We start from the raw sequence: 26,644 nt of genomic DNA, 5'->3' as shown, positions 1-26,644 counted from the left end.
CGCCAGTAGGTAATATATATATACACACAGATACATAAATGTATATTTACACATTTATGTGTATTAAGTTAACATTAGTTCCTTTGAGTTATTATTTAATTTCCCTGCCTCCGCTGTTTTCTATGTGAGAGTATTGTACCAGTGAGAGGCCATGTGAGGTGTCCGACATACTCCAAGGCTGTGCTGGAGTACATTTGTGCTTTTTTTCACACATTTAGAGCTGTAGTAACTTAAGTAGGGTAACCAGTGAATAGTAATTGTTCTACTCTTGTCTGAGTGTGAGTTTGCATGAGCTTGTCCCTCTCTCTAAACCCCTCTGTAAAATGTAACAAAATCCCTCCATTTAATAGTAAATATTCCCCAATTGCAGCCCCTCCTTGTCCCCCCCACATTTAATAAAAAAAAGCTATACGTATGAGTGCCAAAACATCCGCACAGAGTTCTCTGGCCAGAAGTTTTTGAACAGCATGTTTCCAGTTTGCGAGTAGCGCTACTTTGCGTGCTATAAAATGCAGTTGGGGAATAGGCCCCACAGTGGCCCACTGCAGGGACTTATAAGTGAGTATATTACATCGAATTGCTAAGCTGTTCTCATCTAAAGACCTTCTTTACAACCATACTCTGCCTGGATGTGTACAGCAGGATCATGGGTGTGTGTATCATCACCTCTGTGTGTTATCTCAAATAAAGCTCGAAATGTACACTCAGATTTTCCACTTAGGACAGAACTAACAGCCAGATTCATCATTCTCCCGTTTTGCGAGCCCCTAATAGCGATTCATAAGGAATCGCTATTAAGGACTTGCAAAATAGGATTCATGTAGGAATTGCAAAAAATATTGCGATTCCTACATGTTCCTTATTGGCGATTAGCAAATTGCTAATCGCAAATAAGGAATAACTCCCCATTCATTCCTATGGGCCTACAGGCCCATGGGAATGAATGGGGAGTTATTCCTTATTTGCGATTAGCAATTAGCTAATCGCAAATAAGGATGCGATTTCAAGGGTGCAGGGGTGTCCAAAGGACACCCTGTAGCACCCCTGAAATGTAATCTACATTGGTGTTGCGCACACACATGTCCAAAGGACATGTTTGTGTGTATCATGCAACTTAGAAAAATGCATTTAAATGCATTTTTCTAAGTTTTTGCTATTTACCATGAGGTCTGACCTCTCGGTAAATAGCGGCCCAAAATTGCAATTTCGCAATTTTAAAATGATTCATGAATTGCATTTACGGAATCTCAAATAGAGATTCCTTAAATGCAATTCTTCGCAAATGTGTGAATTCTTTAATAGCGAATTTTGCATTTGGGATGATGAATCCCAAATGCAAAAATTGCACTCGCAAAAGGCAAGATTCTGAGAATCTTGCCCTTTGCAAGTGCAATTTAGCTTGATGAATCAGGCTGTATATCTGGATTGGCTCTGATTTGGGAGTCCAATTTGCTTTCACACTTACCACAATCATATGGAGGCAAAAATCTGAATTCCACACAAATGAACAATCCTAACGAGCAGGGAGGAATTTTTACTATATTACAAGATAAATGGCAAACCTTGTGTAAATGAAAAACCTGAAGAGATTACAGGCCAGTGATGACACTTCTTGTTCCTCTTCTTTACTGCAATGCCTCTTTTCACCATCTTCACCACAGCCACCCACTCCTGACTTGCGTAATTTCCTATATAAAATCGTAATTGTTCAACAATGTAATTACAGTTCAAATGAATATCTTCCATTTACGCGAAAGCCCTCTTCGACTCAAAATCCAAGGTCCGTGGCACTGGATACCACTAAACCAAGGATATGAAATGAATATTAATTTTCCCCATCTTCAGTCTGTTTCCTAGTAAACTACCCCCACATATAGGACAGATAATATTCCACTGTACATGCAATCGTCCATGGTTAAGAATTCAAGATGTGCTTAACACTCGACACTGACAACCGTCCAGACCAAGCCACACTCTGAGTCGCTTCAAGGAGAACACTCTTCAGTACTTCAGCAGCAAAACAAACCCCAGACAGGGATTAATACTGAATAGAGGTCATTGAACCTAAAACGGGGTGTACTGCGTAATAAGCATCTGGTCACTAATTTGATATTTTTAGCTGCATAATGGGGTGGGGAGAGGGGAAGGGGGGATATTTTCGGCCCATTTTTGCAATTAAGCTGGGGACCTGTCCAGTTATACGCCCTCACCTCTGCCCTTTTCTGATGCTATTATTTGAAGGACTGGATTTCCTGTGGGGTTTACAAAGCAGGTCTGTAAATTAGAGGTAACAAGTTACTGTAAACTAGGTCCTGACAAACAAAGCATTTTACACAACACTTCAAATCACAAAAATCACAGGGTGTGTAGCCGCAAAAAGCATATCTGCTATGTACTAAACTAATTTTGTAGTTCAGAAATGCATTTCTGACTCGCAAAATGCATTTTCCGATCCATCCCAAATCTCAGTTAGGAAAGGAGGTGGAAGGCATTGGTCCCAACAGATTTTTTTTTTTACAGCACGGGTCCTTTAAGGAACAAGAGCTGCTTAAAAAAAAATCATATTTGGAACTGCAAACATAAGGATTGTAATCTGCTGTTCCTTCCAGGCTCCCATCCCTTTGTATGTAGAGAAACACGGACGGTCCCAATTAGCGATCTGCTATTTAATATTTAATATGCAGGTCGTACTGCGTCCCCCTGTGACTGCAGATTATGCAATATGACCTATTTGTGAATAGGTTGCATTGCAAAATTAAAGCTGCACTCAAAATGTTGGATAATAATCATATTTGCGCCACTTTGTACAACCAGTTTTATCGTACATCTGGTACCAAGTATGTTACAAGTACATGTTTTAAACACTGAAACAGGAACTGCAGCATTTTTTTTCCATGTTTAGAGGATGTGAGTCATTTCCGCAACCCCACCCCAGCTTTTCGCAGCCTGAAACGTTTGGGGAAATGACTGTGAGGACTGTATTATCATAGTCACTCATCCCGGTAACTTCTGCAATGATTGTAAGGTGGCAGAGAGTGGAAAAGGTTGTATGTTATTACAACGAATTCCGTTGCAACGCATGCCTTTACCACGCATGCGTTACAACGGAATGCTATTTCAACGAATAACCTTTTCCCCTCTTTGTTCGTGATGACGTCGTACGTCGTTAAGAGGAAACGGGTTTCTTTCCGTTTCCTCTTAAACGACGCCGAGTGACTTTAGGTAAGTTTCTTTTTTTGGGGGGGGGGGGGGAGACCCCCCCAAGCCCTCTTTTTTAATGTTAGCCTTTACCATACATGCCTTTACTACGTACCTCGTAGTAAAGGTATGCGTGGTAAAGGCTTTCGTGGTAACCACGCATGCGTTGTAATGCATGCGTGGTCAATGTTTCCGTGGAAACGGCCGCGTTGTAGTGGCCGTTTCCCAGTGGAAAAAAGGCCCGCTAAATCCAGTTATTGGACATTCCCCCTTATCCACCTCATTACTTTCAGTTTCTAAACCAAGAGTGCTACAGGTTGTAAAAACAAACCAAAAGCTAGATTAAATTACTTTTTTTGTCCACTAAAAAGGTGGGTAGAACGAACACATTTTACAATACGCTAGATGCACTTGTTTCCATTTGTTTCCATTTTTTATACAGACTTTATTTTTTCGTTTTTTGTAACACTGAACGTAACATTTCGGCATGTCCCAGATATTGCCATCATTCCATCTCATTGTGTCATGTCCACCATCTCCCCACACCCACGAAAGCCATAGTTTATATCATCACCTTGAACATGCACCTGCCCTTGGTCTTCACTGCGTAGTCTTTATTAATTCTCAGATATTGCCATCTTTATTTGCTGATGAACTGTCGTCATTAGACCAACTTTTATTCAAACCAACATACATTGAGATAAGCATAGGGTTGCACAGTATTCATTTCAGTCACAGTTTACAGTTACAATTTTATTTACAAATCTCAATCTCCAGAGCCACACTTGATGCGGGTTGTACCAGCAGGCCACAACCCATCTCCATTGCTTCCAATTTGAGGTAACTACCAGGCGTCTACCTCTAGACGCGGCCACCAGGGGACTGCTTTGCGCCTTTCTTGCGCACCAGTTCTCACAAAGTTGCTTCTTACCTAGCACCGGCATCTCGGGTAGGGAGGGAGAGTCTAGGACCACCAGCAGGACGGCCCACTCTCCCGCCAGCCCGGAGCCCCATTGACTCCCTCCCTGTTCCAGGATCAGACAGTCCCCGCCAAAAAGGAGTCCCCGCCATTTCCTTGCCCGGGACCTCGCCAATTCTACATTTAAAATTAGGGTTGGGTGGGTGGGCAACTCGTTTACGACTGCACCCGCTGGGCACCAGAGGCGAGAGGCCAAAGAGGGGTTCTCCCTCGTGTCCAATGTTTTTATCTCTTTCTGGAGGAGGGGTCGCCTGGGCACCTTAATGACGCGCTAGGTGCCTCCCTGAATCCTCACATTTCCTTGCGACCCCTCCCACTCCCCTTGACCAGCTATAAGCTGATCCTGCTTGCCTCTAGCACGAAAATGCCACAAAAGGCACCCCTCCCCTAGACGTGGGGGGTGCCTCTCATTACTTTCAGTTTCTAAACCAAGAGTGCTACAGGTTGTAAAAACAAACCAAAAGCTAGATTAAATTACTTTTTTTTGTCCACTAAAAAGGTGGGTAGAACGAACACATTTTACAATACACTAGATGCACTTGTTTCCATTTGTTTCCATTTTTTATACAGACTTTATATTTTCGTTTTATGTAACACTGAACGTAACAATACGGCGTGTCCCAGATATTGCCATCATTCCATCTCAGTGTGTCATGTCCACCATCTACCCACACCCACGAAAGTCATAGTTTATATCATCACCTTGAACACGCACCTGCCCTTGCCATACTTCCATCTCCCTCAGTTTATGACTTATCTTTGCTATAATCCCCACCAACAACTATCAACATGGCGGAATCCAGCCTGCTTTTCTACCTACCCCCTCCATCGTTGACTGCATCTATGGGAGTCTGCTCTACGTCAGCTTTCCTCAAGGTGGTCTCTTATCTCTTGGGGGTGAGGATGGCTGGGAAGGGACAACAATAGCATAATTGTCAACCAGTTAGTTTGTCACCTGCCCTTCATCTGCCCTCATTGGTCACTACACTTTTAACCATATCAAACACCTCACTTTGGTTGGAGATTCAACCAGTGACCTGCTATGAACTTTCTAACTAGGATCACCCCAGCACCACAAACCTACATCTCATTTGCCCTTTTTTAGTTTTTCGACTGTGGGATCCCTCATAATAAACAATATTAGGTGCAAGTTGGTGTTTCCCACCAATTATGGGGTGTAATATAGACAGCATATCTTTCCAAAGTTTCTCTACCACTCTACACAGCCAGGACAAATCCCAAAAGTCTGCATCTGCCTCCCCGTAACTCGGGGCTTACCGGCTATATTATTGCATGTTCAACTGTTGTAATGTAGGTCCTATGACAATAATTAAACTATACTTTTGTCAATCTGCCTTTGCTTAATATTTTCTAAATCTGAGAGCAGGTCTTCCCTCATTCCATGTTCGTTATCAGTGCCAAGCTGACCTCCCTCATTGTGTTCTAGCTGTTAAGTCTTCATTGTCGTCATCTGTTTTTTGATAATTGTTTAGATTAGGCATCTGTTTAGGTTTCTCCTGCACAGCACTTGCGCTGTTGCTTGTGACATCTCTTGCAGTTAATAAATCTTAAAAGGGTGCTCTTATTAGTTCCCAACAGCGAATTACTGTGCTCATTCGCTTTTGTGTGTCGCGTTTTTGTTTTTTTACGTCTCCTGGCTGCACACATGTACAATACTTCCCACGGAAAAGGCAGACAGCTTCTAACAGTATGCTGGAATGCTTGCTTTTTATTACTTAGTTGTGTAAAGCAGATGCTTGAGCCTTAGAACATATGTGTCATTTCCTATTCATGCCTCAGTACCTTTCTTTGCACACTGTAGGAATTATCACATTGATTTTTTCAACTTAAACTATTTGGCATTATGATTGAATTCTAAATGTTGTAATAAACACTGCACGTTAAAAATAAAGTTAATATACATGAGCTATACTCTATTTTACTACTAAAAAGGCAGCTACAAGTGCAGTTACCTTGCAGACAACAGGGTTATATTTTTGAATGGTGCAGCAGGTGCAGTAGCACCGGGCCCAAAAGTTGTCAGAACTACTCTAAACACATAATCTTGCTATATCTTACTATGAAACAGGCAGTAACAATTGCAGTTACTTTGCAGTTAAACGAGTCTTGATTTGAATGGTGCAGCAGGTGCAGTGGCACCGCAGCCAACATTTCTAGGGACCCCACTAAACCCAGATTATTGCTATCATTTAAAAGTAAACAGGCAGTTACAAGTGCAGTTACCTTGCAGTCAACAAGGTCATGATTTCAATAGTGCAGCTGCAGCGGCACCGGGCCGAAAAGTTGTCAGAACTTCTCTAAACACATAATAATTCACAACTTTACAGTCTGCCAAGATGCAGTTATCTAGCAAGTGTTAGGGTCATGATTTCAAAAGTACAGCGGTACTGGGACCAAAAGTTCTAGGCAGCCCACTAAACACTGATTATTGCTATATTTTAAATTAAACAAGCAGTCATAAGTGCTGTTATCTTCGAGGCACTAGCGTCATGATTTGAATGGTGCAGCAGGTGCAGTGGCACCAGGCCAAAAAGTTGTCATAATTCCACAAAACACCAAATATTGTTATATTTTACTAGTAGTAGTCTTTATTGTTTTTAAGTTAATTAAAACCATAACAATTCCAATTAAATTAAGCAGTCTGCAGAGGAAAATGTGCTGTACATATTAAAATCTTGATTACCCTTAATAAAATGTACAGCTTTTGATAACATCATATCAAGACAGTATTGGCACCAATGCATATACATGTTAGACTTATTGGTTGTCCGCTGAAGAACCGGTTACAAATAGATAAAACAATATTAAATAGTATATCAGAGGTTTCATCTCTGCAGTAAAATACCATTTAAAATACCAGTTCAAATAAATTTTTCATATAAAAGTAAAAACTTTACCAGTCTACAATACATTTTTGGTCATATGGATCAAGACACTTTCGTATAGCTGACCTACAGGTGTGTATGCCCCGATCTTTAAAAGGATTTTTGAACAAAAAAAGACGATTCAATTTTAAAACAGGACATATACAAATCAGGTGAATAAAGTCCTGCTTCGGAGAACCACATAATGTACATCACGGTGGACCACTGTATTTCCAGAGGGGTTGATCAGCGTATTGCTAGTAATTTCCTTATTAGATGTATGGAGTACGTTATGTCCAAGTAAGCCGCTGGTTGTAAGATCGTATAGGATTGCAGTACCATCCAGGCATGAGAGCGCTTGCTGAATTTAATTTTGTCCTCCGTTAATGAGTGTCTATTTGCTGCTTTATTTAATAGTTTTTGAAATGTTGTGAATGGTAAATTCAGGTTCCATAACTCTGACACCTTTGTTAACTTTATTGATAACTGCAAATACTTGTGATAAACTGATCGTGAATTATTCTCTTGAGCTTCCCAAATGGCGCTATTAAGCGGTTTCTGGCAGTTTAACCGGATTATATTTTACTACTAAACATGCAGTCAGAAGTGCAGTTATCTTGCAGGCAACAGGACCATTATTTGAATGGAGCAGGTGCACTGGCACTGGGTCCAAAAGTTGTCAGAACTCCTCAAAACACCTAGTATTGCTATATTTTACAACTGAACAGGCAGTCATAAGTGCAGTTATCAATAGTGCAGCAGGTGCAGTGACAACGGGACCAAAAGCTCCAGCACCCCACTAAACACCTAATATTGCTATATTTTATTCCAAAACAGGCAACCACAAGTGCGGTTACCTTGAACACAACATGGTCATGATTTGAATGGTGTAGCAGTTGCAGTGGCATAGGGCCCAAAAGTTGTCAGAAATCCTCTAACACATAATATTGCTATATTTTATTACTATACAGGCAAACACAATTGCAGTTATCTTGCAGTTAAAAAAAGGCTTTATTTGAACGGTTCAACAGGTACAGTGGCACTGGGACCAAAAGCTAAAGGGACCCCACTAAATCCAGATTATTGTTAAAAAATACTACTAAACAAGACAGTCACAAGGGCATTTATATAGCAGGGTCATGATTTGAATGGTGCAGTGGCACTGGGCCCAACATTTGCCAGTACTCCTCTAAATACATAATATTGCTATATTTCACAACTAAACAGGCAGCAGGCATAAGTGCAGCTATCTAGCAAGCACTAGGGTCATGATTTCAACAGCGCAGCAGCAACAGAACCAAAAGCTCTGGGCACCCCACTGAAAACCTAATATTGCTTTTAATCTTTTAATAATAGACAGGCAGTTACAAGTGCAGTTACCTTGCAGACAACAGGGTCATGATTTCAATGGTGCAGCAGGTGCAATGGCACCAGGCCCAAAAATTGTCAGAACACCTCTAAACACATAATATTGCTATATTTTACTACTATACAGGCAAACACAATTGCAGTTAGTTTGCAGTGAAAAGGGGCATGATTTGAATGGTGCAGCAGGAACAGTGGCACTGGGCCAAAAGCTCTAGGGACCCCACTAAACGCAGAATATTGCTCATTTTTACTACTAAACGGGCAGTCGCAAGTGCAGTTATCTTGCAGGCACTATGGCCATGATTTCAATGGTGCTGCAAGTGCAGTGGCACTGGGGCCAAAAGTTTTCAGAACTCCTCTAAACACCAAATATTGCTATATTTAACTACTAAATAAGCAGCTACAAGTGGAGTTACCTTGCAGGCACTAGAGTCATGATTTCAATGGTGCAGCAGGTGCATTGACACGGGGCACAAAGCGCTAGAAACCCCTATAAACACCAAATATTGCAATATTTTATTTCTAAACAGGCAGTCACAAGTGCAGTTATCTAGCAGGCAGTGGGGCGATGATTTCAATGGTGCAGCGGGTACAGTGGCAGCGAGGACAAAAGCTGACATAACTTCTCTAAACACCAAAGATTGCTATATTTTACTACTAAACAGGCAGTCAGAAGTGCAGTTATTTTGCACGCACAAGGGGCATGAATTGAATGGTGCAGTGGCACCGGTCCCAAAAGTTGTCAGAACTCCTCTAAACACATAATATTGCTATTACCTCAATTATTTATCAAAGGTTTGCTATTACTTACCCGTACTTAACAGTAAGAGCACAATAAATTGCCTTTTTGTACATAAACAAATCATAACACTTTAACATACTTTCTGTAACTTACATTGTACAACTACTCAGCAAGCTACAACTTACAACAAAAAAACATTTTATTAATCATATAGGCGAAAACCAATGCATTTACCAATGCTTGTTTTTTCACCAGTCACCACACTCGTTTCCACTATCTTTTACTAGTGTCAGGGTCGCCACTTTTGAACTGCTCAGGCCAATGCACACCAGGACCATTTCCTGGGCAAAAAGCGTAAATATAACATGTATCATGTTTCAGGTAAGCAACATAGATCACCACGATGAACTAAAAGGGACCATGGGGTGCTAAAAGAATTTGCAGTAAATGGATATATGAACGTGTAGCTGCCGCTTACCTCCTTCTCTTGCTTCCGTGGGCTGCCGAAGTCTTCGTCTGAGTGGACACGATCTGACAGTGCACCGTTCCCAGGAGCAGCATTAGGCACATGGGCCCTGCGAGATCACACGAAACTGCAACGGGAGCCATTACATACAGAACAACTGCTGTAACTGCAAAGAACAGGAAACAGAAATCATAAAAATGGAGCCACATTGGTTAGGAAAACAATACCGTGGCTTTTGAGCCTGCATATGTCAACAAGGGAAACTCACCAGCCCATACCTCCACACTAAGCAAAACTCATGTTTATTACGGAGTGTGACGTGATAATAATGTTCCTGCCTGATATCTTCTGTGTTAACGAGCGAGGAGTATGTGTTTTACTAATCTACGCGAGTGATTGACCATTGCTACATAAGACATGGCAGACTCTGACCTGTGCTTCCGGGAGCACCTACCTGTGGTATACGCCAAGGTTTTCAGGCAGCCATGACATTCCGCCATTAGAGGTGAGTGAAATCCCAGAGAATGGATGCTGCTTAGGTTGCTGCGCTAAGGACTCTGTCCAGTGCAAACAAGACTTCTTCAAAGCTCTGCCTGCTCCTGTGCTGCTCAGTGTCACACCTGGGGCTCGCTTCTTGAGCAGGGAGGCATGTGGGTGACTGCAGAGTTAACTCCTCGATTCTGTTTACAGGGGTTTTGGCAACATCTGCGTATGTATTCAGGAGGACAAATACACATACCTACTGTTAGAAATGAGATCTCTGGTTGGCTAAGGCTTGCGCCAAAGCCAGGCAGAGACCACCACTCTAGTCAGGGCGTGGGAGTTACACGCCAAAGATAACCCTTGCTCACCCCCTTGGTAGCTTGGCACGAGCAGTCAGGCTTATCCCGGAGGCCATGTGTAAACATTTGCACACGCACACAGCAACAACATCCCATGCACACTACAAAAGGAATTCCACACAAGGCTATATCAAAAATAGCCTTTGTATTCTCATAACACATTAGAATAGTAAACACATAATATACATGGTGCCACCTGGCACTAGGTCATATCTACAAGGGATTATATACTCCTGACAGGGCCCACTGGACAACTGTCAGAACCATCACAGAGTGAACGTAGTAAAACTAAAACATATCATAAACATACAACCAGTAATCACTGGTAATCACTGTACTTAGCATCAGCCTGTAACAAACTACATTATGCACAGTATCACATTAGGCGAAAACTACATTCTGCGCCAACCTCACCAGCCTAAACACATTATGCAATCCTCTCATAAGTCTAGACGCATTAGACCCTAACCTCCTAAGTATAACTCACATTAGGGGTATAATCTTAATGGAACATAATCTTACTAGCATAAACCATAATACGCAAAACAACCTCATAATCATAAAACTACATTTAGAGGTATAAAACAAGTTGCGTAACTCATACTATATAAATTACATTTCCTATCACCCTATAAATCACATTTAGCACATAGTCTCTAAATAAAGACCACAGTAGAGGCATAAATTACATTAGGGCCTGGCGCCCTATTTACCTCCCAGTCCCCCTGGCCAACTGGCCATCTCCAAGGGGCTCAAATGCTAGGCGTCCAGAATGTCAGGGCTGCTGCCTAGCCGCGGAATCCGGAATGTGCCACTGCACAAACCTAAACGTACCAGCTGGCACTAAGTGCTGTGCAGCTGTGAAGATATGGTGCAAAGGAGTGCATCTCACTCCTAACTCAGACATGTCCCCCCAAAGAAAAGAATGGCCTAAATGTTGCAGCTGCCCACTACTTGCTGGGCAGCTGTGAATCTCAAAAATAAGGCCTGGCACCACTGTGCCCACTTCTGCAAATGTGCGGCAAATGTGGCCATTGCCCTCTTTCAGGCGGGGCAGCGGGGAAAAATGGCCTGAGCCCTGCTCTGGGGCTCATGAACAATAAAACGTGCCCTCTCAGTGCAGCTGCCCGCTATCAGGTGGGGCAGCTGGGGAAATAAAGGTGGGCAGCGTCCAGCACCGCTCGGGATCTCTGAAATCGCAAATAGTGCCCAAGCTGTTGCAGGGGCCAGCAACTGCAACGCCGCTGTGAAGATGAGCACGGCACTGGGGGCGGGTACTGACTCTGTGCCCCTACGCCCCCCCTCCATCGCAGGATTCAGCCCCACTAACCGGGCTGCTTGGAGAAGTCTGCGGCTTCTCCAGCGATACTCTTCTCTACGTTGGGAACGGCATCACAAGGTGCCGCGTCGGTTCTCGGCCACGTCTCTACTTCACCCGGGCTCCATCCTGGGACCCGGGACTCTGTATCACAGCTGCTGAACGCGGGGCTTCCCCGGGGTCACGGGAGCCCCACTCGGCTTCGGATTGGCATCTCCTCACTTGCGGGGCTTCCCTCTTCCTTCTCGGAAGCCCCGCCCACATGAAGCGCTGCCTTACTTGCCTTCCGGGTCACACTGGGCAGCGGCCCGGAAGAGATTTCCCTTAGCGGCTCGGGCCGCGGTGGTAGAGCACGGGATGGGCACCCGCTTACCAAATGAATCCTCAAGGAGGGGTGGCCCCCCGCCCAATGAACGGTGCCCAATGCGGGGTGGCACCTGCTATTTTAAACATTCAGGAAGCGGGGCAGGCTCCTGCTCCGAAGAGGCACAAACACGGGGTGGGCACCAGCCAATACCCACGGCAATGAGGGGGGAATCCCTCTGAAAGGGCAGCAGCGCTGCACTGCGCAGCCCGCAGCCCATGCTCCTTTTCCGGTTGGGCCAATTCAAAATTATAGCGTTCCCAGGCGCTAGATGCAAATGTCCTGCAGGGGAAAAAGAAAGAATAAGTCCATAGAGAGGAATGGGCACAGCTGGGCCCAGGGAGACCAGCACACAGGGCCCTCCAGCAGGGAGGCTGCCCCCATGGCGGTTCCTCCTGGGCCCCAGCAGCAGCAAGCCCCCTCCGTCAGGAACAGTACCAGCAAAGGAACACTGCACATTTTTATGGAGTCACAGCCCCTATATTTATATTGCAAAACTCCCTTTGTGTCATAACACAGGGCTTGGGGGATACTAGTCAGAACTGGTTTAGGGGGGATTTGGAGCACTTTGTTTTGCTCAGCTCCTCTCTCCTTTGTCAGATGGGGGCTCAGGGATCAGGTGCACCACATGTGGTGGAGCGGGCATTGTGGAGGGAAGGCACAGCCCTATTCAGGTCCCAGGTGCAACTCCTCCCTCCCATCTGCATGCAGATCGCTCTCTATTCATGACTGGAAGGACTCATCCTGTCTCCTGGAGTCACCACAACCCCTCAGCTCCTGTCAATCACAAGCCAGACATGCAATTCACATCAGGCAGGCAGACACACAGTACACAGAAATGCCAACATCTAAAAGTGGCTTTTATCCACCAGTCACCATAAATCTGAGCACAACATTGCGCAGCATTTATCCTTACGAGTTCATACATACTAAACTCGCCCCTGCACTCCTCTCATACCAGGAATTACCATGGACACACACATCCCCCATGCATTCCTATGGGAGGGCAGGCCAATCTCACCCCACACACACTCAGAGCGTGCACGCACTTTACACTGGGCCACAGTGCTAAAGTGCCCAGAGGCCCAAAATCACTACCACTATGTCAGAGCTTAAGGCAAAAAGTTCAGGGGTGAACCTGCCAAAAGTGCCAAGTCCAAAACCTACCATTTCAGCTAACACCCTATCCTCGAAGAAAATCAAAATAAGTATCTAGGTTAAGCCAGGGAACCAGTGTGTTTGCTTCCGCGATGAAGCCCATAAAGATCCTACTCTTGGAGGTGACACAATGCAGCAAAATCCGCCCAGGGAAGGCTGTGATCACTTAAAAAGAGGCAAATGGCAGCTGAAGGTTCTCTTTATTTTACTCTTTGGAATTTGGGATATTATTACCCGTGTACGTTTACATTGTGTGGGCCCATGCAAGTGTATATGAATATATATATATATATATATACTTTATTGCAGTTCATAGACCATAAAAGTGCAAGTGCAAAAAGCTAACAGTACATAAAAGCAACCACCAGTATATGAGCAAGACCCCAGAATCCTATATTACAAGTGTACCTGATATCTCACACCCCAATAGGTTAGCAAAAAAGGTAACAATACATACAAAGTTCAATTTTACAAAAATATACAGCTATTGGCCAGAAATAGAACTTAATACATTCCATATTATTAAAACACAAAAAACAGTCTATAAAATCACATAAAAATGAATTGGTTAAAAGGGAACATGTGCATTTATGAATAGGCAAAAAAGGGTGGGCACAAGCATGCAACCCTGTCTTACCCCTCTATAGCTATAGGAGTGGTAAGTTCACCTTGTTTGACAAACTGATTTGGGCATAATTGCCTTTGTGCAAATGCCTGAGCATATAGCAAAGATAGGACGGCACCCCCAGTCCCCCTAGAACAGCCCACATAATATCTCTAGGTACCAGTTCACTGTTTTCCAGTACAAGAGTTGGAGCCTAAATATTTGGTCTATGATTTATTTATTTTGAAAGTTTTATATAGCGCTGATGAAGCAAGGTACAGAACAATATTTTGTTCAAACTTGCGAAGTTAATCTCCCATAATCATAACTGCATTAATATGTTTGTGGTGAAAATACTAATCAACATAGTTTAAGAGTTTTTTGCATCACAACACGCGGGTTAACTAATGTGCTCTTATGTCGCAAAGGCAAAGAAGAAATAATAAACTAATCTTGTCTATTGTCTTTGTCAGTATTGAATGTGGGTGTTTAACTAATGGCATGTGCTTATTTTGTGTGCTTACGTTATGTCTTTCTGTGACAAAACGCATAAAAGAGTTCCTGCAATCCTAGAGAAAAGGTAGATATAATGCTGCTTATATGTGCTTCAGCCAGGTAACATAATTAAAAGGATTAATTAGTAAAGGGGGTGGGTAACAGAATGGGTTTCAATTCTTTAATTAATTGATGTCTTGTGTTTGTTTAATAATAGTTTTCAAAAGTGAGGCCTAATGGTGGTTCAGCTTGTCCAGAGCGAATTCTTGCATGTGCGCAGCTGTGAAGACGTTTACTGCAGAAACATCACGTTATTTGGAAAAGCAGTTTTTCAGCTGAATTAAATGTGCTCTCGGAGAAAAAGGCTCAAGGACAGGAACTCGTTGTATCTGCCAAGGCTAGGAAGCGAATAGGTAAACTCGAGGAAAGTAACTTTTTTGAGGAAGCAGAAAGTTGTGGAAGCAAGAGACAATTGGGCTTATGTAAAAAGCCTGATCTTGGTAAAGAGTCGGACATGACTTCATACTTTATCGTGGACTGACACTGGACAGCCAATAAGAAGCCTGGATTTGCTTGGAAAGATGTAATTTGTAGAAAGTTTAGCTAGAAAGAAAGGTATAAAACCTGACACTTGGAGCGGAGAAAAAACTCACTTTTCCGATTGCTGATTGACGTGACATGCTGTCGGACTTTAGGCGCACGTAAGGACAGCAGACTTTAAATGATTTTTCCTTTTTAGGTGGAGAGAGATACAGTCAGGGAAATAGATTTAGGGAATGGAAACTTTTATTCTGCTTTAAATTCATGTTTCTGTGCTTGCTTTAAAGATGTCAGTTTATTAATTCATTTACTCACTAAATGCTGCTTTCTTGATTGCTTATAAAATAAAGATTTCTAAATCGTAAATGCTTTTCCTTTATGATAATAAAGTTAATAAAAATTAGTTCTGAAATGACAAGCTGGTCTTGTTTATTCATGATCTAGTTACCATCAGTTGATTCAATCGCCTTAGTGGCTTGATTAAAGATATATGATGTTTAAAACCATGGTGATTATAGTTAAAACTGCAGTTGTATATAATTTTGTAGATAATATGTGAATGAAGTTATTAATCAGGCCACTTGATTCAGTTGCTCAAAAATTGTCTCATTGGTGTTATGGGCCGTTATTAGTGATTCATGATTAATGGTGAGTATTGAGGTGATAGGTAGCGTTATTGGGACAGTTTTTCAATAGGAGCGTTGGATCAAATCACTTGGTAGCAGAGTTCGGGTACTATGGTAACTGACATGTTACATGGTAAATACATAGGATCAATGTCTAAACATATGTTATGTTTGTTAAGTTTGTTCAGTTGTTATATGTAGTCGTAAGGTTTTTTCCAGCAGTGTGAAAATTCCTGGTTGTGCCGGCATGAGAAGTGTGACAGGTGAAGTTACACAGTGCATTTGCTCGGTTTCAAATAGTGGTATCACCGTATATCACTAGTGTTGTGGATGTACAGCACAAGTTTAGGGATTTTAGGTGTGTAAGGTAGAATGTATAGTGAGGATTGTCTATGAAATTGTAGCTTTTGAGTATAGGGACTTGGAGCCTGTTTTAAAGCTCACTGTGAAAAGAGTAGTAGAATTTATCCAAGCTTGAGTGAAGGGTAAGGAAGGGTCGTCTATCTTACTGGTGAATGAGGATTTCTGTTGGTGGGTTAGAGTCCTACTAAAGATTTCATGTATGTATGGTTAGGGATTTCTCAGCATGAATGTGTGTAAATGAACCGAGTTTGTTATTATCTGCTAGAAGGGTAGAGTAGCCTTACTTTATCGGCCAATTTAAATATTCTGTGAAAATAGCCTTGTCTATTTCACGCGAAATGAATACTTGAATGATTGAAAAAGCTATCACTTTATTTAGCGAAACAGGCACATTTTTTATTTGTGGAGTTATTAATTGATATCAATTGAAGAATTTGTAAATATGGCGCACTGATTGGTTCACGTGACTAAGGCAAGCTTACAACTGATTGGCTTACCCTGAAAAGCAGCAATTCTATTGGTTGAGCAAAATACTGATGTAGCTTAACCTGATTGGCTTGTTGGTGAGTTTCGCGCACGGATTGGTTGGTGTTGCGGAATAACACAGAAGTGGTTACGATCTTTTCCGAAGTAAGGGAAATAGTTTTAAAACATGGATTATTATTTCAGGAAAGAGAAAAAGAAGCTTTCATGGTTTCAGAAATTGAAAAATAAACTTAAACCTGATAAGAAAATTGCAACACGAGGTGGAAAATTAATTTCTAAGTACAAAACACCTGCAGCGTATATGTTGGGTGAATATGGTTATCATACTTGTCTTTGGATTGAGAATTGGATGGAGTATACTAAAAATGATGGTGTATTAGCATGGCCGGAAGATGAATCTTTTAACATGGCAGTTTTGAAAAATGATGAAACTTGTACCAAAGCCTAGACCTACTCAATTTGAAGCTTTAGTTGAATGGGAGGATGAGATGTTTGAGTTACAACGAGAAAGTAGAGGAATATCAAGGAGTGGAGGACTAGATCTTAATAGAGAAACACATCAGGATAGAATGCGTCGATGGAGGAGTGCAGACATGTGTGATGGTTTATATCCAGTGAGACTAATTAGTGAGGTTACTGGACAAAAGTGTACTCAAAAGAGAAATAATATTATTGAAGAAAATGAGTCAGAAGATGCAGTATTAGAAGAAATTTATACTAGAAAACCGCCACCTTATCAGCCAGTTTGCACTTGGACTTCTCCAAGTGCCCCTCCAAGAGAGATTATTGAGGCGGTTTCTCCTAAAACAAATCCTAATCATAGAAAAACACCTGAAAGAGTAGAAACAAGATGTAGTTCAAACTTATCAGGAGAACATAGAAATTATGCTGAAACACCAGTCCATGGAAATGAAACTCCAGTTTATAATAATGAAACCCCAGTCCAGAGAAATGTAACCCCAAATGGAAAAAGAACAGAAAGGTATGAGGAATTACCAAGTACCTCAGAAAATATTTGTTCTACGAATGAATAAATACAGCAGTTAACTAAAAGTATGGAAGCAGTAACAGTACCAGTAACAATCGGACCTGTTCTTCCAGTATTTGATCATAAAGAAATTAGACATTCAGCTTTAACTGTTCCATTAAATTCAGAAATACAGAGGGTGACTGAATTTTTTTTTTCAGATTTGTCTAAAATTCATCGAAATTAATGATGCCTGACTGAACTTTTAATCAAAGTTTGACAAGTAAAACTCCATCTGGTGCAGAATCAGACTCTGGAAATCCGGAGAAGATTACAAATAAAATAGATTTAGCACAAACCCCAGAATGAAAGTTACTTAATGTTGCAAAATTGAAAGCAGATATTGAGGAATTAATAATTGGAACAATTGGAACTGACAGTTTGAAGCTATATCAGGATGATGAATTATTGTTTATCTGCAAAAGCATAACTTGGAAAACGAAAAATAAATATGATCAACTTGAGGAGATGGCTGCTGAATTAGAAGTAGATTTGAGCAAGCAAAAGATTATGCAGAAACATTACAGGGTGGATTTCTCTGAAAAATATATTGAAAACACGAATACCACAGGAAGAATGATTCATATAAAAGACTTAATTGTGGTTTTGAGAAAATGGGGTGATTTAGCCAAATGGAGAGTAAAATGGACAAAGAAAAGAGATGAAGACAGAACAAGTTTAGCTTTTCCTGTCAGAGAAAAGGAAGAGGAAGTAGTAAATGAACTTCCAATGAGAGAAATTCCGAGAGCAGGATATGTGCATGTTCCTTGGACAAGGCAGGACATTTTAATGTTCACAAATGATTTTCCAAAATGGTACAGAGGGAGAGGTGTGGCGCCGCGGCCAGGGCGACTGACGCTGGAATCTGGGGATCAGGGTTCGATCCCCTGCTCCGGCGGCAGGTTAGCCCAGCACCATGCGACTCTGGGCAATAGCTTGCTTAATCTTCCCGATGGCCCCCAGCGCCTAGAGACCCTAACGGGTGATTGTGCGCTATACAAATGTGGATTATTATTATTATTAAATCTTTTTAACTGTTACATCATGTATATCAATTTAAAACCATTATGAAGGTTGTAGTAACTCTCAATGTTCAACAAATAGTTTTATCAAAGGATTCTCTGAACAGATTTTTTGAGATATTAAAATCTATTTTATACCTGAAAGCAGTTGTATAATGTTTTTGTAGATATCATGATCTGCAATTGAATACGCTAGTAATTGTTGTGTATGCCTGGGTATTTTAGTTTACATACATTTCTCACCCTGACCCAGGATCGCTATTCGCACCAGGGGGTCCCTGTTCCTTTACACACAAATGATTTTCCTCTATTAAGAGAAAAACCTGTAGAATGGTATCGACAAGTAGACAGATTTGTGAAAGTTTCAATAGTTTTGTGGGGTGATCTTGATGGATTCTTTGATATAGTTGTCCCATCAGATCTTTGGGCAGAATGCAAACTTTCTGTAGATTGGCCTAATGAAGAATTTGCTCGAGATAGAATAACAGTTGCTCCTTCAAAAGAGGTGATGTGAATGTACGAAAAAGTAATTTTATTTTTGAAAAACAAGATTCCCCCGAAAGAAATAGATTGGGTTAAAAATAGATAGAACAACCCAGGAGCCAACAGAATCAGTTCATTCATTCTATGAGAGACTACTGCTGGTATTCAAACAATACAGTGGTTATGAGAATTTAAGTGCAAAGGATATGAGCCATTTTATATACAGATTTGTATATGGCTTGAGACCTGAAATTGGTGAAATGATAAGAACTGGAATAGTTGGTTGGCAATCAAATTCAGTAGATGAAATCCTGAGAAAGGCAAAATACTGCAGTGATGAAATAGATGCTAAACAAAAGAAGCTAAAAGAAAAAGCTATGTGGGCACAGGTAAAAGTGGCTGAACAACAATTGGCAAATTTGGGAAATAAAAATGTTGACCAGAATCAAGGAAAATTTAAAGGTAATTATAATAAGCCAAAATTAATGGGAAATATAGAAGAGTTAAAACAGAAACTCCCATGTTTTAATTGTGGCGAAATTGGACACTGTAAGCGTGAATGTAAGAATCCGCCAAGAAATTTAAAAAATGCATCATTAAATCCACAGATGCAATGAGATAAATCTGCAGCAACAGCTACAGCGACAGGTAGTGAATCAGCAAAGTCAGATACCACAACCGCCACTTCCAAACTGTGTAAATGTGCAGAGATACAGTGCAGAAACAGGATTCACCGGAGGTAAACAGGTAAACCGACCACCAAGAGTGAATGTGTCGAATGTGTCACAACAATTCTGGTTGAAAGAAGATGGTGGGAGTGAATCTGATGATTACTTCTGACGGTGCCTGAGAGGATAGGAAGAAGAGTGTGTGCTTGGAGCCACTTTTGAGGTAGATCAGTCTGGTCCATTTGTAAATGGTAAAGTAAATGATGTAGAAATTACTTTCCTAGTGGATACAGGTGCTACCCGTTCTACTGTTAGATCAGTGGAAATAGAAAACCTCCCTCTCTCAGGTGAAAAGATCCAAGTAGTAGGTGTAGCTAATCAGCAAATTAAAACAGATCTAACTGAACCAGTTGAAGTTGAAATAGGTAAATTTAAAGACATGCATAAATTCATAGTTTGTAATAGCAGCCCTGTAAATCTTTTAGGTAGGGATATTCTTTGTAAGATGAATTGTAAAATATATTGCTCACCATATGGTATTGAGCTACAAACACCAGAAGAAGATGGGCTTTACAAATTAACAATGTCAATGGTTGAGGCAGAGAAAAGTAAATTATTTCCTGTGTTTGACAAGAACAATCTACCTGAGGAATTAAAAGACACAGTGAATGTTAAAATTTGGGATTTCACTGGAGATGAAATGGGTCTGATGAAAAATGTAGATCCAGTAAAAATATCAGTAAAACAAGGAGCAGAGTTTCCAAACATTCCACAGTATAAAATGAAAGCAGAAGTGATTGAAGGTGTTATTCCTGTAATAGACAAATTCATAAAACAAGGTGGTCTAAGAGAAATTGAGAAAAAGCCAGGCGGTACTTTCAGGATTGTTCAAGACCAGAGAAAGGTTAACAAAATTGTTATTCCATGTTGCCCAGTTGTGCCAAACCCAGCAGTAATTTTATATCAGATTCCGCATGATGCAGAATGGTACACGGTTATTGATTTATGTAATGCTTTCTTTACTGTTCCATTGCATCCAGAAAGCCAGCAAATTTTTGCGTTCAGGTTCAAAGAGCGTATATTAGCATGGTGTTGTATCCCTCAAGGGTACACCGAAAGTCCATCAATTTTTAATCAGTTGCTAAAGAAATCATTGGAAAATCTAGATTTACCTGGAAAATCAACATTGGTGCAGTATATTGATGATCTCCTTGTGGCTGCAAAAACAAGAGATAATTGTGTAACAGATACCATTACTCTTTTAAATCATCTGGCAGATGAGGGACATAACGTGTCTCCTGCAAAATTACAGTTTTGCAAACAAGAAGTAAAATATCTTGGTCACAGAATTGCAAAGGGAGTCAGACGAGTGACGACAGAAAGAATAAAAATGATTCAAGCAATGCAACCTCCAAAGACTCAGAGACAAGTTAGAATGTTTCTAGGAATGGTTGGTTATTGTCGCCAATGGATTAGTGGATTTTCAGTAATTGCAAAACCACTACAGAGACTGACAAAAGCAGACATAAAATATCTGATTAGCCTAACAGATACTGAGTTGGAAGCTTTTGAACAGTTAAAAAGAAGTCTGTGTGAAGCTCCAGCATTGGGAATGCCTGACTACGAGAAAGAGTTTGAGCTGTATTGCAGTGAAAGAGAATGATGTGCATTATCAGTTCTGATTCAGAGACATGGACGACTGAGAAAGCCAATAGCATATTTCTCAGCTGTTCTTGAAGGGAGTAACAAGGGTATAGCTCTGTTTATGGTGATGTTGCTTGGAATGGACTTAATATTTTAAATTCGTCCATCCAGGTCTGGAGACAAGCCAACAGTACCCGGGCAAAACATTTTTGGCGAACGTCAATTAAACTTATGGGTCTGTAGTTGGAGGGAAGAACTGGTGAACCCTTTTTATGAACAGGCAAAATTTCCACGCCAGTCCACGTTGCCGGGAGTGTCATTCCATGCAGTATAGGATTAAACAGGATCCACAAATAGGGGCCACAGATAGTTGGATCAGTGCGGAAGAGATCCCCTGGGATCTTATTAAATCCAAGAGCTTTGGAAGAGCCAATTTTGCTTAGGGCTCTGGCTATTTCTGTAAGAGTTATCGGAGGGGCCTCTAGGCAGATGTCCGGTGGTGGGGTGATATCTTTAGCTGTACTAGTGCCCCTTAGGTAAAGGACCTCCAGACATCAGCTGCAATGTTAGGTTCAATAGCCTGCTTCCCATCACTGCTACCTGTATTGACTATGCACCAGAAGGCCTTCATGTCATAAATGGATAGGGCCTGCTTCAAAGAATCCCACTTGTCCAGCTCCCACAGTTTTTTGGCTTCAGTGATACTGGCTCTCTATAGCGCCCTCTTTTCTCTGATTAGGGATCTATCTTTAGTTTTGATTGACTCTATCAAAGCTAAATTAAGCATCTGACAGCTGTTCTTAAACCAGGGATGTTTGACCTTTTTGCACCCACTTGAGTGATACAGAGGAAAAATATGTTGGCTAGAGTAGATGTCAACACCTCATGGATCTCTGCAACTTGTGTAAGAGAGGTGAAAGTGCCATCGCTAGAAATGGACTGTTCTGCTACCACCAAACACGGAATGGCTGAGTCGGTCAGGAAAGCCATCCTATCACAGGATTGCTGTATGGCTGACCATCGGCCTTTTCTTCTGTTATTGGTCAGTATTAGTATATCATCTGGCGATGTGTCTAAACAAGAGACTGCCTCATTGATCGGTAATTCCAGCTCCATGACTAAGGCATTATGATCACTGTCATGTCGTGTCAAAACAGCAAAATCCACCACCCTGTGCCACATCCTGATATCTATCAGGATGTAGTCTATGAAAGAGAAGTGTTCTGGTCGATTAAAAGTGTATTTCTCTGGTGTATCTGATTTGGTTCAGCCATCGCATGCTCTAAGTGAGTGATTTAGGGTGAAGGAACTAATTTAGAGGACCAACGGTGTCCAGGCCCTTGGTGGCGGGATGCTTGCCTCAGAAATTGCCCAGTTTAGATCTTTACTGGGAGTTCTTCTATTAAGACCATTCAAGGGCTCAAACTGGCAGTTAAAGTCGTCACCAATAACCAACCAGTAGTTGTTGGGGATGGTAGATATGGAAGCCGCCAGTTGGTCAAAGTTCGGCGATTCATGGCTGTTGCTCACAGTCCTAGAGTAGATATTGACCAGTGCAATTTTGACCTTGGGTGTAAATGTCAGGAGAATGCAAAGGACATAATTTGAAGAGAATTCCAGCTGCTTAGCTAAACAGCCTAGGTGGGACCCAACCCATATACAAAGTCCACCCGAAGGCCCACCCTTGCCCCTTGTGGTTGCAGCAATTCTAAATGTTAACTCATCCGCTGTGTGTCCTACCCATCCCAGGTTTCCTGGAACATACAGGTGTCATATTGGTCTACAAAAGACCCCCAATCAGGATTGTCCAATTTGTTTACAGACTCACAACATTCCGTGATAAAACCCTCAGCTTAGATGGAACAGTGCTTTTAGCGGGCATGGGTATCCTAAGGTTAACATCAGGTGGCATTATTTCCCTCCTTTGGGCACTTGATCTAAACGTTGAGGTTCTATTAGGGACCTTACTACTGTCTACTGCGGGCACTAGAGGGTTGAGATCTAGTGGGATTACTGGGGCTTTGATCTGGGCCAAAATATGTGGCGGACCCAATGGTGGGCTTGTAGGAGCAACATTGAGCGACAGCCCCACATCGGTTTGTCCTACATGGCTTGCATTCTTTTCCCGGCCTAATTGGGTTGTGTCAGGAGGCTCCATCATTCTGTCAACCTCTATCCCAAAAGTGGTACTATGGGGAAAGGACTCCCTGTTTAGAGTTGTACGCTCCCTGTTTCACTCCTTACTATTGTTGACTGTACTGGGTGCAGCACTGCTTTGGGTCAATCAACCTCTTCCAAGATCTCAAATATATTTGCTGTGGGTAGATTATATAGTAGGGGTCTGGGGGGTTGATGCCACTGTCTACTATGCTGGAAGTTTTGCCTCCACAACCCCTCTCTGTGGAATTTCTGGGCTCTGGATGCTGAGGCTTGGTGTGAAATATAGAAGTATCATAGCGGAAGGGAACTTATTCCCACATCTTGGCAATATGATTTGAATATAAAATACTTTGGACAGTCATTCCATTTTTAAAATTGACCACTATACATTCCCCGTGTACATCTTTTGGGATGTTGTCCACCCACCTGACCCTACGTTTCATAAGAATTTCACCAGCTTCCTCATAGGAGAATTGTCGCTGCCTAGCCAGCCAGAACAGGCATTTGTTCTTCAGTTCAAGGTGCGCTCCCTGCTACCCTTGTTTGAGCTAAGGTACACCTTCTAGAACAATGACCCATGTAACTTAGAGTTGATCCTCTTGAGGCAGATGTCAGGGGGTGTGGCCCGGTCCAGACGCTTCAGGGCAAGGACAGACCCGCCCTTGGCCTGGGTTTTGTCCGGGTGCATCGCACGCGCGTACCGCGCTGTGGGAGCGCGAGGCTCCTTATGAGGCGTAAGCAGGTGGCTCCACCTGTGTTGGCTGCTAGGGGTTGTGGGATATGTAGTCCCCAGCGGTGGCAGTCTCACCCGCCACTGCTCCCCCTGTATTGACAGAGTCCAGGAAACACCTCCTCACACGTTGGGACAAGCTAGCAGGATGCTTTGCCCTACTGGATTGCAGCAGGCTGCCCAAGAAGATCCAACAGTTGCTCCCGCGCTGCGGGGGTGCGAGGCGCCTTATGAGGTGTAAGCAAGCGGTTCCACCTGTGTTGGCTGCTAGGGGTTGTGGGACATGTATGGGTGGCGGTCTCACCCACGATGGCTTCCCCTGTACTGGTGGAGTCCAGGAAACACCTCCTCACGCGTTGGGGCAAGCTACCAGGATGCTTTACCCTACTGGATTGCGGCAGGCTGCCCAAAAAGGTCAAACAGTGAAATAAATTAAATGAAAATGTGTTTTGTAAAGCACAAATAGTTGCCCAGAGGCGTCCAAGCGCTATGGCTAACGATGTCTAGACAGCTGAACAAGTGAACGGAAAAAAACAGATTTATTTATTAAACAAAAAAGTTTTCAGGTGCTTCCTAAAAGAAGTAAGATCTGAGTTGGACCTTAAATACAGGGGTATACTGTTCCATAGCCTAGCCGCATTCAGGGAAAAGGAACGACCACCTGATCTGGACCGTTTGACCTTTGGCACGACAGCAAGAAAAGCATTGGTAGACCGTAGCTGTCTGCTAGGAAGGTAAGGGGTGATTAAAGGGCGACTAATCGCAGGGCCAGTTTCCCAGAAAGACTGATGAGCAACACATAGAGATTTAAAACTAATCCTATCCCTTACAGGGAGCCAGTGCAGTCTTGTTAATCCAGGTTTGACAGAGATCCTGCGGGGAATTTGAAGCAGGGTCCTGTAGCTTCTTCAATGTGAAGTCTGGGGCTCCAAGATAGAGTGCGTTCCCAAAATCGAATCTGGAGAGAATCAGTCCCTGAACAACGATTTGTTTGGCCTCAAAAGGTAGCAAGGGAAGGATCTTTCTCAACATTCTAATGAGGCCTAAACAGGTGGCAGATAGTACGACAGCTTGATGGTCAAGCGTTAGGGACTTATCCAGCCAAATACCCAAGCTCTTAATAGCATCCTTAGGGACTGGAGGAGGGCCTAGACAAGCTGGCCAGATCTGGTCGACCGCCGATGGCGCCGAACGGCCCAATAGCATGACCTCTGTCTTGTCCCCATTAAGTTTGAGACAAGACAGGGTCATCCAGCTGCTGACTTCACTCAGGCAGCCTACCAGATCCACCGTACCCGCAGGGTCTTCAGCCCGCGTCAAAGAGACCACCAGCTGGGTATCGTCCGCATAGGTCACGATCTTAATACCATATGAACGGACGATCCCAGCTAGTGGCCTCATGTATACATTAAACAGCGTCGGGCTGAGTGAAGAACCCTGCGGAACTCCACAGTCCAGGGGCCTGCTGGTAGAGGTGGTGGTTCCCTCAAAAACCTGAAAATTTCTATCGGTTAAAAATGAGCTGATCCACTCCTACGCTCCGCCTTGAATCCCAATGTCCTGGAGACGCTGCAATAAGATTTTATGGTTCACAGTGTCAAAAGCGGCACTTAGATCGAGGAGGATGACTACTACCGATCCTCCCCGATCCAAGATGCCTCTTGTTTCCTCCAGGACCGCCAATAAGGCGGATTCAGTCCCATGCTTGGGGCGGAAGCCTGTTTGCGAGGGATCAAGCAGATTGTTTTCCTCTAAAAAATTGATCAGGAGGCTATTAATATATTTTTCCAGTAACTTACTGGCCCAAGGAAGCAGAGAAATCGGACGATAATTACTGCAGTTGTTAATAACCATATTGGGCTTCTTAACAAGTGCTCTCACTCTAGCCTCTTTCCACACAGATGGAACTGTGTTGGTGGAGATTGAGGCATTAAGTACCTTCAGTATGACCGGAAGGATGATGTGGCTAACAGTCTTTAAGAAGCTCGGAGCGGCGGGATCACTGGGAGAGCCGGATTTAACCTGAACCAGCAAGGTAGCTAATAAGTCCAAGTGGAGCAAAGGGAAGTTCTCCAACACAGGTGGCACATTATCTGTCGTGTCGTGTTTGGAGTACACAGGAGTGGCTGAATGAGTAGTTAGAAAAGAGGAATAAATAAGATCTACTTTATTATAAAAGAAATCCGCCATCTCATTACAACAAATTTGTAAATTGTCACTGTTTATAGGGGGCTGGGGGAGAACAGTGAGACTCTTAACAATCCGGTAAATTTCCTTGGAATTAGACCTAGCTTCAGTATCTTTTGTGTATAGTACCAAGATTGAACTTTCTTAAACTCCAGCTTGTAGACCCTGATGGAGTTCCTACATAGCGTTTTATCTGAATCTATATAACCCAGATGCCATTTCCTCTCTAACCTTTTGCATTTACGCTTAGTCTCCCTAAGCTCCTCAGTATACCAGGGGGCAGAGATCC

The 26,644-nt window shown here is 42.5% G+C and overlaps 1 protein-coding gene across 4 annotated transcripts in view; it reads right to left on the bottom strand.

Annotated features, from left to right (window-relative positions):
* Nucleotides 1–26,644, bottom strand: part of PHTF1 (putative homeodomain transcription factor 1) — a 490,213-nt gene that overhangs the window by 315,761 nt on the left and 147,808 nt on the right. For 2 of the 4 annotated variants that reach the window (XM_078644429.1, XM_078644432.1), the window contains exons 7-8: nucleotides 9,651–9,804; nucleotides 1,563–1,688 (exon numbers count right to left, since the gene is read on the bottom strand). In XM_078644429.1, the coding sequence (XP_078500555.1) occupies nucleotides 1,563–1,688; nucleotides 9,651–9,804 (280 nt within the window). The remainder of the gene's footprint in view (nucleotides 1–1,562; nucleotides 1,689–9,650; nucleotides 9,805–26,644) is intronic. The other 2 variants (XM_078644430.1, XM_078644431.1) reach the window with 1 other exon arrangement.

This window comes from Lissotriton helveticus, chromosome 5_1 (genome assembly GCF_964261635.1).
Source record: "Lissotriton helveticus chromosome 5_1, aLisHel1.1, whole genome shotgun sequence".
NCBI classification, from domain to species: domain Eukaryota; kingdom Metazoa; phylum Chordata; class Amphibia; order Caudata; family Salamandridae; genus Lissotriton; species Lissotriton helveticus.
This window is presented reverse-complemented; position numbering and strand designations above follow the sequence as displayed.